The sequence below is a fragment of the Entelurus aequoreus genome, linkage group LG12 (genome assembly GCF_033978785.1).
Source record: "Entelurus aequoreus isolate RoL-2023_Sb linkage group LG12, RoL_Eaeq_v1.1, whole genome shotgun sequence".
Lineage (NCBI taxonomy): Eukaryota > Metazoa > Chordata > Actinopteri > Syngnathiformes > Syngnathidae > Entelurus > Entelurus aequoreus.
In genome coordinates, this window is record NC_084742.1 from 35,254,573 (window position 1) to 35,268,840 (window position 14,268).

The 14,268-nt window shown below is 39.1% G+C and overlaps 1 protein-coding gene and 1 long non-coding RNA gene across 5 annotated transcripts in view; one reads left to right on the forward strand and one right to left on the reverse strand.

Moving 5' to 3' along the window:
- Positions 1 to 13,685, forward strand: part of LOC133662130 (uncharacterized) — a 68,901-nt gene extending 55,216 nt beyond the window's left edge. For 2 of the 4 annotated variants that reach the window (XR_009828064.1, XR_009828067.1), the window contains exon 5: positions 11,807 to 13,685. This is a non-coding gene — a long non-coding RNA (uncharacterized LOC133662130). Of the gene's footprint in view, positions 1 to 1,752; positions 2,629 to 11,806 lie in introns of those variants that run through there. The other 2 variants (XR_009828065.1, XR_009828066.1) reach the window with 2 other exon arrangements.
- LOC133662128 (threonine-rich protein-like) lies at positions 2,493 to 7,517 on the reverse strand. The gene is made up of 3 exons (XM_062065835.1): positions 7,356 to 7,517; positions 4,196 to 4,696; positions 2,493 to 4,107 (listed from the first exon to the last, which is right to left on the reverse strand). Exons 2-3 carry the CDS (start codon positions 4,692 to 4,694, stop codon positions 4,064 to 4,066), a joined length of 543 nt encoding a protein of 180 aa, XP_061921819.1. The 5' UTR covers positions 4,695 to 4,696; positions 7,356 to 7,517; the 3' UTR covers positions 2,493 to 4,063.
- Positions 13,686 to 14,268: the final 583 nt, after the last annotated feature.

Consider the following 14,268-nt stretch of genomic DNA (forward strand, 5'->3'; position numbering starts at 1 on the left):
CAAAAGTTTGGGGTCACCCAAACAATTTTTGTGGAATAGCCTTCATTTCTAAGAACAAGAATAGACTGTCGAGTTTCAGATGAAAGTTCTCGTTTTCTGGCCATTTTGAGCGTTTAATTGACCCCACAAAAGTGATTCTCCAGAACCTCAATCTGCTCAAAGGAAGGTCCGTTTTGTAGCTTCTGTAACGAGCTAAACTGTTTTCAGATGTGTGAACATGATTGCACAAGGGTTTTCTAATCATCAATTAGCCTTCTGAGCCAATGAGCAAACACATTGTACCATTAGAACACTGGAGTGATAGTTGCTGGAAATGGGCCTCTATACACCTATGTAAATATTGCACCAAAAACCAGACATTTGCAGCTAGAATAGTCATTTACCACATTAGCAATGTATAGAGTGTATTTCTTTAAAGTTAAGACTAGTTTAAAGTTATCTTTATTGAAAAGTACAGTGCTTTTCCTTCAAAAATAAGGACATTTCAATGTGACCCCAAACTTTTGAACGGTAGTGTATATATATACAGTATATATATATATATATACATATATACGTGTGTGTGAGTGTGTGTGTATATATATATATATATATATATATATATATATATATATATATATATATATATATATATATATATATATATATATATATATATATATATATGGCGACTTGTCCAGGGTGTACCCCGTCTTCCGCCCGAATGCAGCTGAGATAGGCTCCAGCACCCGCCGTGACCCCAAAAGGGACAAGCGGTAGAAAATGGATGGATGTATATATATATATATATATATATATATATATATATATATATATATATATATATATATATATATATATATATATACATATGTACAGTATGTGTATGTATACATGGTATACCATATATATGGTATATTTATGGTATAAATGAAATTGTAAAGGACTTTTACTGATTCGATGTTGATGTGCTAAAATATATTTCTTGTTTAATGGCTACATACAATATTAACTGTTATTTGTTTATGCACAAAATAAATATTAATATAGTGTTTGGATGTATTCATTAAATAATGTATTCCTGTCTGCCAAAAAGTGATTCAAAGTAATATTTAGATATTGAAACATCTCATCTGTGCATAAATTACTAGACTATCCTTAGATTACAGATGACATGTCAATATCAAAATATTACTTTGAATCACTTTGGTAACCATAAGTTGTCATTTAAGGTATGTAAACCGTACAGTATGTACTTTATTATCATATATGAACTCTGTTAAGGGTAATCTAATAGTTTTATGCACATATGAGATGGTCAATATCAAAGTATTACGTTGAATCACTTTTTGGCAACCAAGAATAAATTGATTTAATGAACACATGCAAACACTTTATTAATACTTATTATTTGCATTAACAGTTAATATTGTGTATAACTTCTAAACAAGAAAGAGGTTTAACACATCAAGATCGGATCAACAACAGTTCTTTGCAATCTCATTAATACCATAAAAATGGTCAACTCTTTCATTTTTCGTTCTAGAGCTTAGATTGGATATATACCGAACTTGTCCCACCCATAGACAACACAAAATGACCTCTTATTGAATTTAGTTTCTGTCAACATATTTGGCTCTTTTTTATCCTTAACTAAATTGTGAGTTAATTGTGATACAAACTTAGTCAACGTGCGTTTGTTTTGATTAAATATCGTCCTATTTTTACCTGCTCTGATGTAAAAAAAATAATAATAATAAATAAAATGTACAGTGTCCATCCCAGGCTGACTCTGTGCGCCGGGGCTGCCATAGAGGCATCCCACCCCCGTCACGCCTACCCGCAGGCTGACACCTCAAAGTCCTTAAAGCCCCCCATCCATGCAGGAGGCGACCGAGACCTACGGCCAGGAGGCCCGCCCAGCGCCAAGGACACATTTCCAAGACTTATGCAGATCCTTTATACACAAAAATAGTTACGAATACGTCCGTAAAGTGAGTTTTGCATGATAGTTCCCCTTTAAAGTAAATAAACTGTTAATAAATTATGATGTTTTAGCCTACCTTAAAGTGCTCTTCCTGTTGAGTTTAGCCAAGAAAAAGCAACATGAATAGCGTGCAGCTCCGTTAAGGCCTGGAAAGGTAGCTTCTGTTGGCACTGCTTCATTACTTATCATGGGAGGGACTGCAAGAAAGACAGATTGCATCTTTTTCAATATTTCCAGTTTTCAAACATGCATCTGAGAAGGACTTCAAGTAAGTTTCGTTGTTGTGTTTACTTATCTGATGTGACATTGCAAACAACATTTTTGTTCAAGTGCAAAGACAATTATTTGCATTAAAAGCAAGTCATGTGAAACACACTAAGGGTTGCTGATGAAAGATTGTGTTATGACTTTGTCATACAATTGACATCCACTGTCCATTGAGTCTATTTCATCTCATTGAACATCGTTCTTGCCGTGCTGCTTCTGAAGTACCCAAACTAGATCAACACTGCGCATTCCAGTGGCTTTATTATAACACTTTACAGCAAAAATAGAGAAATAAATAATGGTAATAATAATTAGCTTTATTGTCTCCGAGGATAAATTCGTCTTGGACATCAAGACACAGCGTTTTACATACATACAGTACATACAAACATACATATATACATACAGTTCATCCGACAATACAGTGACGACAGTGAACAGTGCGCAGGTATATCAGTTAGTTATGAGATCACACATTACAGTCCCCCTGTATTGCACTATCCCAATATTATTACAGTAGTTTTCTGTTGTTAAGTGCTTTGATTGCCAGTGGGACAAAGGAAAATCTGTACCTGTTGAGTTTGTATATTGCTTTTTCTGTACCATTTATCATTTGGCATCAACACAATTTCACTATGAAGTATGTGGTGTGGGTCACGGGTGATTTTAAATTTTTAAATTATAAAGAAGCCTGATTGGCAACCACAAACAGGTGTGCTCAGGTTGCCAATCAGGGACAGGGGAGGGAAACTGCCCTGAGGCCAGGGTGCTGTAACCAGACAAGAAGTGAACATACAAAACCCCAAACTAGTGATGTTGGCAAGTTGTGTAAATGGTAAATAAAAACAGAATACAATGATTTGCAAATCCTTTTGAACTTATATTCAATTGAATATACTGCAAAGACAAGATATTTAATGTTCGAACTGAGAAACGTAATTTTGTTTGGCAAATAATCATTAACTTAGTATTTAATGGCAACAAAACATTGCAAAAAAGTTGGCACAAGGGTATTTTTACCACTGTGTTACATGGCCTTTCCTTTTAACAACCCTCAGTAAATGTTAGGGAACTGAGGAGACCAATTTTTGAAGCTTTTCAGGTGGAATTCTTTCCCATTCTTGCTTGATGTACGGCTTAAGTTGTTCAACAGTCCGGGGTCTCCGTTGTTGTATTTTACGCTTCATAATGCGCCACACAAAATATGTAGAATATGCGTTGAAATATAAAAACGTGCAATGCAGTGAAGCCGCAATATTTGAAGCATGATGTGGCGAGGGACGACTCATGCTATCTTTTTATTTTAGCCAGTTTGTAAAATTGACTTAAAAAGACTTCACTGAAAATAAACATTTGTGGCATAACAAACGTTTTGTTTGTTTTAATTTAATGCAAGCCATTGAAAACATTAACATCCAACAAGGGTAATGCGACCTCTGCATAGTCTGGTCTCACCAGGCTTCAGATCGGCAGACACATGAACAAGCTTTGTAGAGTACAGGGCTGGGGCCAGTGGACATTTTGGTAGCTGAACAACAACAACAAAATTCATTATTTCTGGTCATTAAAACCAACTTCTAACAATTAATATATACACCATGTATTCTATTAAATGTAAATGAAAATATGCAATCATCCAATCAGTTAAAAAATTAGCTGTGTGTAATATGATAAAATAAAGTAAAATAAAATACATATTTTAAGGTGAAAATTTAAAGTCAGCATCACTGACTTTTTTTCTTTACAAACCATAGATTCTGATTAGGGTGACAAATCATTATGAGAAATATCGAGTAGACGAGCGTGCTCGAATGTGTTGGCAGCTGTTCCTCACAGTGCAAGCAAAGCTGCTAAACTTGCAGTGATAACCAAAGCTGGATGGGAGAAAGGAACATGACAATAACAATTAGTATACAAACAATGCACTTGACCTCTTGTGTTGTCTTCTTCTTTTGAGCTCACCTTGTATCTGTGAGTGCCTTTGGATAGAGGCACCGCCATTAGTGCAGGGACAGAAGTGGTTATGGGGGAAGTCAGAGTGATGGTGGTGGTGGTGGTGGTGTTTCTGGTGGTGGTGTTGCTGGTGGTGGTGATAGATGTGCTTGGAAGTGATTTTCATGGTAGGGACAGTGGTGGTGGTGGGAGGAGCAGCGGTGGTGGTGGGAGGAGCAGCGGTGGTGTTGGGAGGAACAGTGGTGGTGTTGGGAGGAGCAGCGGTGGTGTTGGTAGGGGCAGCGGTGGTGTTGGGAGGAACAGTGGTGGTGTTGGGAGGAGCAGCGGTGGTGTTGGGAGGAACAGTGGTGGTGTTGGGAGGAGCAGTGGTGGTGTTGGGAGGAGCAGCGGTGGTGTTGGGAGGAACAGTGGTGTTGGTGGGAGGTCTGGGACGGGTAGGTTGCACTGCCCCATGGCTGCCCCCAAACATCCATGCCAGGATCAAAAGCAGCAGCCCACTGTTAAACATGTCTGCAATGCAATGATCACACACAGTTAACAAACATTATGACACATATACCGTCAGCCAGAGATCTTCAACCTTTTGGTGGATCAGGGGTTTAGGGAAACATTTTGGTTGACTTTTTGGTCGTTGTGTCTGACTCACTACTTCGAGCCCAACAACTCACACAGTTCTACAACTACACCGATGAAGATTACAGTGATGTCACTTTTTCGACTTTACAGACTTCATCATGTCTCCAATTTCGCCCCTATTTCCTGACTATCGCGATCGACCCTCGTTAAAACAATAAACTAGTGGGTCACAGACTTTTTTTCACCAAGTACCACATCAGAAAACACTTGGCTCTCCCAAGTACCACCATAATGCCTTTCATTCATCCATTTTGTACCGTTTGTCTCTTTCGGGGTCGCTGGAGCCCATCCCAGCTGCACTCGGGCGGAAGGCAGGGTACACCCTGGGCAAGTCGCCAACATGGACAGACAACATTCACACTCACATTCACACACTAGGGCCAATTTAGTGTTGCTAATAATCTATCCTCATGTGCATGTCAGACCAACATTAAAATACAATAGCATAGTAGGCCTAACCATTCATTAAAAACAAGGCAGCGGTTTTATTTAACAAGTATATTTAATATTTTGGCCACTGTAACATTACACACAGTTTGAAAGGAACACTGTATTTGACAATTTCAGTAAGTGGTTATTTGTCGTGACAGCACGGTCGAACAGGGGTTAGTGCTGGTGCCTCACAATAAGAAGGTCCTGGTTTCGATCTCCAAGCTCGGGGTCTTTCTGTGTGGAGTTTGCATGTTCTCCCCGTGAATGCGTGGGTTCCCTCCGGGTACTCTGGCTTCCTCCCACCTCCAAAGACATGCACCTGGGGATAGGTTGATTGGCAACACTAAATTGGCCCTAGTGTGTGAATGTGAGTGTGAATGTTGTCTGTCTATCTGTGTTGGCCCTGCGATGAGGTGGCGACTTGTCCAGGGTGTACCCCGCCTTCCGCCCGATTGTAGCTGAGATAGGCCGCGACCCCGAAGGGAAAAAGCGGTAGAAAATGGATGGGTGGATGTTGTGTTACAAATAGAGCACAAGGAAATGGAGTAAAATTGCTATGAAATGAAATGGGGTAGGATGAAATAAGCTCTGTGTGGTATTCTTAGGTTGTGGTGTGTTGGTTCTCTGTCCCCGCACCTGTTCTCACTCTCTCGCTCCCCCCGCTGTGGGGCGTGCAGCTGGCTCGAGACAGCAGGACACACCTGATTCTAATTAAGGGTCACACTACTTAACCGTGCTGGTGCAGCTTGACGGCGCCGGAGCTTTGTACTGAGTTACCACAGCCACGTCTTCCGTGGTCTCGCAGGAGAAAGTACTCGTCTTTTACATGCCCGATTTCCCAGGTCTGCCCAGTACTTCCTAGTCTTGCCTAGAGTCCTTATTTTTGTACTTTGATTTTCTTTGTCGTTATGGCGTGCTAGTTTTTGCTGCCATAACCTTCTTTTTTGCTGCCTTATTGTGTTTCCCTCACAATAAAGAGGAATACTTTTTGCCAAACGCTGACTGTCCCTGCATTTTTGGGATGGACAACACCCGCAGGTAACACTCTGCTTCTTCCTACTCTTTTTCGGATGTGCTGTAATGAAACAACTGGAAATATGTGATGCATTACATTTTATCGTATGCATGTTCGAAATAAACTGAAACTGCAAACTGATACATCTCAACTTTGCCGTGAAAAAGTGTGTCCACCTGGTTATATTACATGAGACACCTGTTCTCCATTGTGTCTGTTTGTAAAAACTCTGATTGTGCGCTGTCGAACATGATCTTCGGCTCGAAGAACCAGCAATGTCACGACGTGACGACGTGCCGTCATGTCCAGGGACCGGTACTTTTCAAACAGTATAGTAGCGTTTTTGATTCATTAGTACCGCGATTCTATACCAGTTCCGGTATACCGTACAACCCTAGCTCCTACAGTAGCCTACTCACATGAGCTAGATTCGAGTTTCATGTAAATGTATGTTTTGTTTGTTTAAATGCGATCTTATAAATTTGAATGTGCCAGCGCTAACAAAAATGATGTGAAATACTTGGACTGTTTACTCAATTTGTTATTCCAACGCGAATCAAAGTCGAGACATTCCCCGGGTCTGCGGTGCAAATGTGCCGCCGCCCGCCCGACATGACCAAGGAGTCACAGGTACACATTGTGACAGCAATAGGTGGAAAAATGATGGCCTACATAAATTAATACATGTCCTCACAAATAATATGAATATAAAGCATTAAATGCATTGGCGATAAAGTGAATTTTGTGTCTTTGCCTCGACCTTTTTTACAATGTAGACATCCAATGTTGGCAAAGCCCGAACGACCACCTCCATGTGTCACCAAAATACCCACAGCCAGGAGGAATGTGTGTACGCCAGCGCACATTTCCACGTCAACGTCAGTCTTGACACATCTCACCTTTGCCGTGAAAAAGGGCGTACCCCAAGTTTTTGCCTGTAAGCAATTTTGTTACATAAGGGCCCAGGTCTTAGGTCTCGTCTTAAATCCTACCATACCTTAGCAAAGACCACAGTTTTATAATTTGACAAATGTAGTCAAATCCCCCCCTCCCTCCCAAAAAAAATCAACATAGTATTTTGCTTACCTGTTTTTAGAGTAGGACAATGAAGTAAAGATCTTTCCAAAATTCTGTGAAGTGTTCTGTTAGCGGCGCTTCCCTGCAGGTCCTAACTTAGGTTCTCAGTCCGTAATGCACAAGTTCCAAAAGAAACAAATGAACACAAAAATTCCCCTGTTTACCATAAGTCGTTCGACAACTCTCATAGTTGTTTTATCATGTTTGGTCAATCTGCCCGCATCGCATCACAAAACTAGTTTGTCGAACTCGTCAATGGTAAAATGTCCCTGGCAGGTACGATAAAGCAGGGGTGTCCAAAGTGCGGCCCGGGGGCCATTTGCGGCCCGCAGATCATTTTTTAACGGACCCACGACACATTCTAAAAATACGATAAAAAAACAAAAACAAACGTGGTATAAAAGAGCAAACAGGTGAAATGTAACAAGAAAATGTTGCAATGTTTACTCTAATAACACAAAGCTGCCATGTAGGCTGTTTCTTTCTTTAAAAAATAATATTTAATCAAAATCAACGTCATTATGAATTATTGACCTATTCAAGGCTCCAATTACGTCACATTAAATATTCCACTTTGAGATATTCTTTGGGGAAAATGTTCCATATTTTGTGTTTGCCATATAAAAAACTGAGCTGTTGTTTTTTAAAAGAAGGGCCTAAAACGAACAAACAAAAAACATAAACAACAATAAACTTAGAATTGACGGACAGATCTGAAGCTGATCTCGAGATTAATGTGCTAAAAGTAATCAGTAAAAAAAAAAAGTATAATTTATTTTTTAACACTTTAATGAGTAGGACCCTTTTGGATCCCCAATAATTTTAGTGGGATTTTTTTTTTGCGTGTGTCATTGCTCAAAAAATGTCAATGTTGTTATGAGTTATTGACCTTTTTAAGGCTCCAATTATTTTATAATCTCAAATATTCTACTTTAAAATTTAATTGGGGGAAAATATTGCATATTTGGTGTGTTTTTTTCCATAAAAAACCTGGGTTTTCTTTGACAAAAAGGGCATACAACTTAAATGTTTAAAAACGTGTTTTTGACAGATAGACCTAATGTTGATCTAGAGATTTAAACTTTGAATAATAATAATAATAATAATAATAAATAATGACACATTTTTTATATTTTTTTGATCAAAACTCTTTGGGTTCACCAGGATCAAGCCTGGGTGGCGGCCTGAATGTATATTTTTTAATACATTTATTGTATTGGTTTTTAAAATAAAAAATATCAAAATGGCCCCCGCTTGCTTTGATTTTTCAGTGTGTGGCCCTCAGTGGAAAAAGTTTGGACACCCCTGCAATAAAGTAATCAAAACCAACAAACACACACCATGTGTAATACTATGAGAGCAATAGTTTGACAGTGGGCGAGACAGCTTGTTTTTTAATATGGTAAGTATGGGTTAAAATAAGTCATGTGTGTGAACAAAACTCTTGGATTTTAAAGGCCTACTGAAATGAAATTGTTTTATTTAAACGGGGATAGCAGATCTATTCTATGTGTCATACTTGATCATTTCGCGATATTGCCATATTTTTGCTGAAAGGATTTAGTATAGAACAACGACGATAAAGATCGCAACTTTTGGTATCTGATAAAAAAAGGCTTGCCCCTACCGGAAGTAGCGTGACGTAGTCAGTTGAACATATACGCAAAGTTCCCTATTGTTTACAATGATGGCCGCATGAAGTGAGAGAGATTCGGACCGAGAAAGCGACGATTTCCCCATTAATTTGAGCGAGGATGAAAAAAGATTTGTGGATGAGTAAAGTGCAAGTGAAGGACTAGTGGGGAGTGGGGGGAAGATAGGGAAGATGCTGTGAGAGCCGGGGGTGACCTGATATCCAGCTGGAAATGACTAAAACAGTAAATAAACACAAGACATACAGTATATATACTCTATTAGCCACAACACAACCAGGCTTATATTTAATATGCCACAAATTAATCCCGCATAAAAACACCTAGGTGTTTGTTATGCTAGCTCCTAGCTACTAGCTACTAGCTCGAGCTAGTTATAGCTCGAGCGGGTAATATGGACAGGATCCCGTCCATATAACCCGCCAATACAATTCAGACACCTGCACAACACACACACTCACTCAGCCCAAAGAACCGTTCACCTAACCCAGGGGTCGGCAACCCAAAATGTTGAAAGAGCCATATTGGACCAAAAATACAAAAAACAAATCTGTCTGGAGCCGCAAAAAATTAAAAGCCATATTATATACAGATAGTATGTCATGAGATATACATTGAATTAAGAGGACTTAAAGGAAACTAAATGACCTCAAATATAGCTACAAATGAGGCATAATGATGCAATATGTACATATAGCTAGCCTAAATAGCATGTTAGCATCGATTAGCTTGCAGTCATGCATTGACCAAATATGTCTGATTAGCACTCCACACAAGTCAATAACATCAACAAAACTCACCTTTGTGTATTCACGCACAACGTTAAAAGTTTGGTGGACAAAATGAGACAGAAAAAGAAGTGGCATAAAGCACGTCCGAGAAATTCGGAGAAAGTTATATATGTAAACAAACTGGGGTGAGTTCAAGGACCGCCAAAATTAGTAGGACAAAACGGCGCTCGCCAAATACTTGAATCAGTGAAGCATGTTTAATATAAACAGTGTGATTTCTAACAATTAGGGAGGTTTGTGTCATGTTTGTCCTCCTACAGAAACCATATTAAAACCAAAAATATTTTTTTCCATTTTTCATACATTTTTGAAAAAGCTCCAGAGAGCCACTAGGGCGGCGCTAAAGAGCCGCATGCGGCTCTAGAGCCGCGGGTTGCCGACCCCCGACCTAACCCAAGGTTCATAAAGCTTATATATTTAACCAAAGTTACGTTCATGACACGCACGTACGGGTAAGCAATCAGATGTTTGGAAGCGCGCGGGTGGGACCTGATATTCAGCTGGGAATGACTACAACAGTAAATAAACACAAGACATATATATACTCTATTAGCCACAACACAACCAGGCTTATATTTAATATGCCACAAATTAATCCTAATGCTAGCTCCTAGCTACTAGCTCGAGCTAGTTATAGCAAGCGATCAAATGTTTGGAAGCGCAGCTGTGTACTCACGGTATCGCAACTGTGTATCCAAATCAAAGTCCTCCTGGTAAGAGTCTCTGTTGTCCGAGTTCTTCGATCTTGACTGCATCTTTCGGGAATGTAAACAAAGAAGCGCCGGCTGTGTACGTGTTGCTGCTGACTTCCCTCGCAAAATAGACGCTTCGCACCGACAACTTTCTTCTTTGCTTGCTCAGCTTCTTTCTCCATAATGCAATGAACAAATTGCAACAGATTCACCAACACAGATGTCCAGAATACTGTGGAATAATGACATGAAAACAGAGCTATTTCGTATTGACTTCAATGGTGTCCGAATACTTCCGTTTCAATGATTGACGTCACGCGCATACGTCATCCTCAGAGGCGTTTCGAACCGGAAATTTAGCGGGAAATTTAAAATTGCACTTTATAAGTTAACCCGGCCGTATTGGCATGTGTTGCAATGTTAAGATTTCATCATTGATATATAAACTATCAGACTGCGTGGTCGGTAGTAGTGGCTTTCAGTAAGCCTTTAATACACTATCTGTTCTGTTGGAGTGGGCCATAATGGGAATTTTTATATCTATCCAATACCAAGTAAAACTGAGTAAATTCCTGTCATTAATGAAAGTACATATTACACTGGGGATGGTTTTAATAGTACAATGGGTCCAGTGATGGACAAAGCACAGTCTATCATTCATTTCAACAGCCGCAGTCTAAACTGTAATAGATAGAAGTAACTTATTAAAAGGCGCATATTGACATGCGCCGGATCCAATCCCCTGACCAAATGATGACTTCACATTCACTATGATCATTTTTCTACCATTTAGCTCACAATTAAGACATAGTCTTTAGAACCGATCCAAAGCGAGCGCGTCAACTGGCTTTTGAGGCAACTATTGAATGACATTGTTTACAGCAATGTAATGTTCATATGTCACACAATCATGAAGTAAGAGGGCAGCAAAATAATGAAAGACACATACAGGTAGAAATGTGTATTCATGCACACTGCATGCGTCGGTGTAAGACGCAATTTCATTCATGTAGGAGTGGAGAGGCAGAGATGTGGGCACTGCTTTGTGGCTGAGAGGCCTCAGATTGGTGGAAAATTGACATCCTATAAATATTAATCTTTATCTTTAAACTTTAGCGCTCCCATTTAGATTTAGGTTTAGATTTAACATTAAACGCTATTTAGATTCAGGTTTAGATCGGGGTAGTAGAGATCATTAATAGTGCGTTCACGCCGTTGTTGGCCAAGTGGTTTCTTCTGAAACTTGATCCGTTTTAAGTCCTCTGCACATGCAAGATGCTTTCAGATTATGTCATGTATGCACTGATCTCTGCCGCACTGCTCAGGTGTGTTTCGAGGGCGCAGGGGCCAGCTTCCTCTGTTGCAGACAACCCCATGCCAGGAAACTAATAAGAAAGCCTCAAAACAGGCAGACCACCCAACGCCGACCTACACACAGACCTCGACTATGACTTAGCAAAAATAAACTGGAAATCCTTGAAGTGAACATCCGAGGATTATGCACTAATATCGTGGACCTCTCCAACCTCTGCTCAGAAAAAGAAGCCATCAATTGTCATCTTGGTCGAGACGTTCCTGGACTCCACCTTTCCAGATGGGGCAGATTCCTGGCTACTCACTCAGCTGTCGCAAGGATCGCATTGGGGCGGCCGGAAGTGGTATAGCAGTCTACTGTCTAGAAGGTGTATCCATCTACCACAATCCATCCAAAGACCCTGAAGACTTCGAGCTTATGTGGTTCACTGTTGCTCTGAAGTTAAGGAGGCTGCTGATAGGTGCTGTTTACTGCCCCCCAAGTGCCTCCAATGAAGTCTTAGACTAATTCAACAGAAACACCTTCTCTGTGATGGACGAGTTCGGAGCCCAGTCAGTGATGCTCATTGGCGATTTCAATGTACACCACAAAGAGTTCCTGGGGTACACTTATTAATGATCAGAAATTATGTATATTGAGGCACACCTTTAAAAATGTTTGGATTTCACTCACTGTACGCAGTTATTGAAGGACTGCCTCAAGGTTCCATCTTGCAGCACATTTTTTGCTATCTATTGCATTGGTAATCTATTTTGTTATTTTGATTAATGCCATTGATGTTGAGATGTTGGCTCTGTATCCGTATTGGTTGTCTGTGAGTGTTTCATTTTTTATCATGAATTTGTCCCATCTGTTCAAGAGTTTTTCAATCATTTTAGAAAATTGTGGAAGTAGAGAAACAGGTCTGTAGTTTGTAAACTGGTCTTATAAATTGGTACGACTTTTGCTATTTACATTGTATCTGGGAATTTCCCTGTTCAAACTTATAGGTTGCTGATATGTTACATTTTCTGAAATCTCTTCAATAACCTGTTTTATCGTTTCCATATCAGTCAGTTGAGGTCTTGATTTACATTTTTTCACAATATTGATTATTTCGTCTTGTCACACCTTCGAGGAAAATCGAGTGGGGATTTCTGTCTGTAGTGTCATTCAAGTCCTCAACTGACTCGGGATCTGGAATCTTTTCTTCCAGATTTGGTCCAATCTTCACAAAGTATGTATTGAAGCTTTCAGCTACTTTGTTCGTATTGTCATTTTTTACATTTCCATCTGAGAAGTATTTAGGATAATCCTTCTTAGCACCATTTTAAATAATGCTATTTAGGATTAGGATGTTGCGCTCATATTGTTTTAGGTTTGGTCCAATAATTGACAGCAATAATCTTTCCTACGTGTTCGTAGTATGCCAGTTAGCTAGTTCTTATATGTTTTGTACTTGTTTTCTGCCTCTGTAGAGCTTTGTGTTATAAATGTTCTATATAATGTATTCTTCTTATTGCAAGCATTTTTCAGTCCTTTTGTCATCCATGGTTGATTGTTTTTCTTTTGCTTCTTACTAAGTTATTTCAATGGACAGTGTTTGTCATATACTGTATACATTTGATCTCTCAGATCATTTTTGAAAGCTGTCATACTTTCTGTGCATATTCTCTGAAATGTCTTTTTTTCATCAATGTTCCTCTTTTTGGAGTTTCCGTCGTAGATTATGAAAACTGGCAGATGATCACTGATGTCGGATATTAGCAGACCACTTGTGGTATTATCGAAATCATTAGTAAAAATATTAAGTGTGGCCCTGTGTCCTGAGATTCTGCTTGGCCCTGTGATTTTAGGATATAAACTCAGGTTGTACATTGTACATCAATAAAGTCATCTATGGACTTTTGTTTGCTAGGGTTCAAGAGGTCAATGTTGAAGTCTACGCATAAAAAAGTAATTTTTTTACTGATTTCAATAAAAGTTGCTCTAATCCAGTTCTCAAACGTATCAATGTTTGACTTCGGTGATCTATATATACAACTGATCAGTACGCTTTTGCTTTTTTCATGACATATTTCAATGGTAATACATTCTAAGATTCTTCATCACGTACACAGCTACTCCCCCTCCATTCTTGTTGATTCTGTTGATATTGTTTTGTTCACATCCTTCTAGTTCAAAATCTATTCCTTTTTTTAGCATCCATCCATGTTTCTGAGATCACGATAACTTTGAAGGTTCGTTGAATTGTTCCAAAAAATGCGTCACGTTATTGTAGTTTGCATACAAACTTCTGCTGTTTATATGAATAATCGACAGTTTGTTGTCTATTTTAATGTTTCCGTTATATTTGTTATGATCCGCTGCCCGGATCATATTTCTGTTTACGTTTTCAAGTCACTTGTGTTTTTCTGTTAATCTTGTTCTCTTTCTAGTTCCTGTTTATGCACCTCTGAGTTTGGTTACTATAGCAACTTATTACTTTCACCT

Coding starts and splice junctions, on each gene's coding strand:
- LOC133662128 (XM_062065835.1), bottom strand. CDS start 4,694: ATGTTTAACAGTGGGCTGCTGCTTTTGATCCTGGCATGGATGTTTGGG. Junction 4,108..4,195: donor AAGGCACTCACAGATACAAG/GTGAGCTCAAAA, acceptor TCTCCCATCCAG/CTTTGGTTATCACTGCAAGT.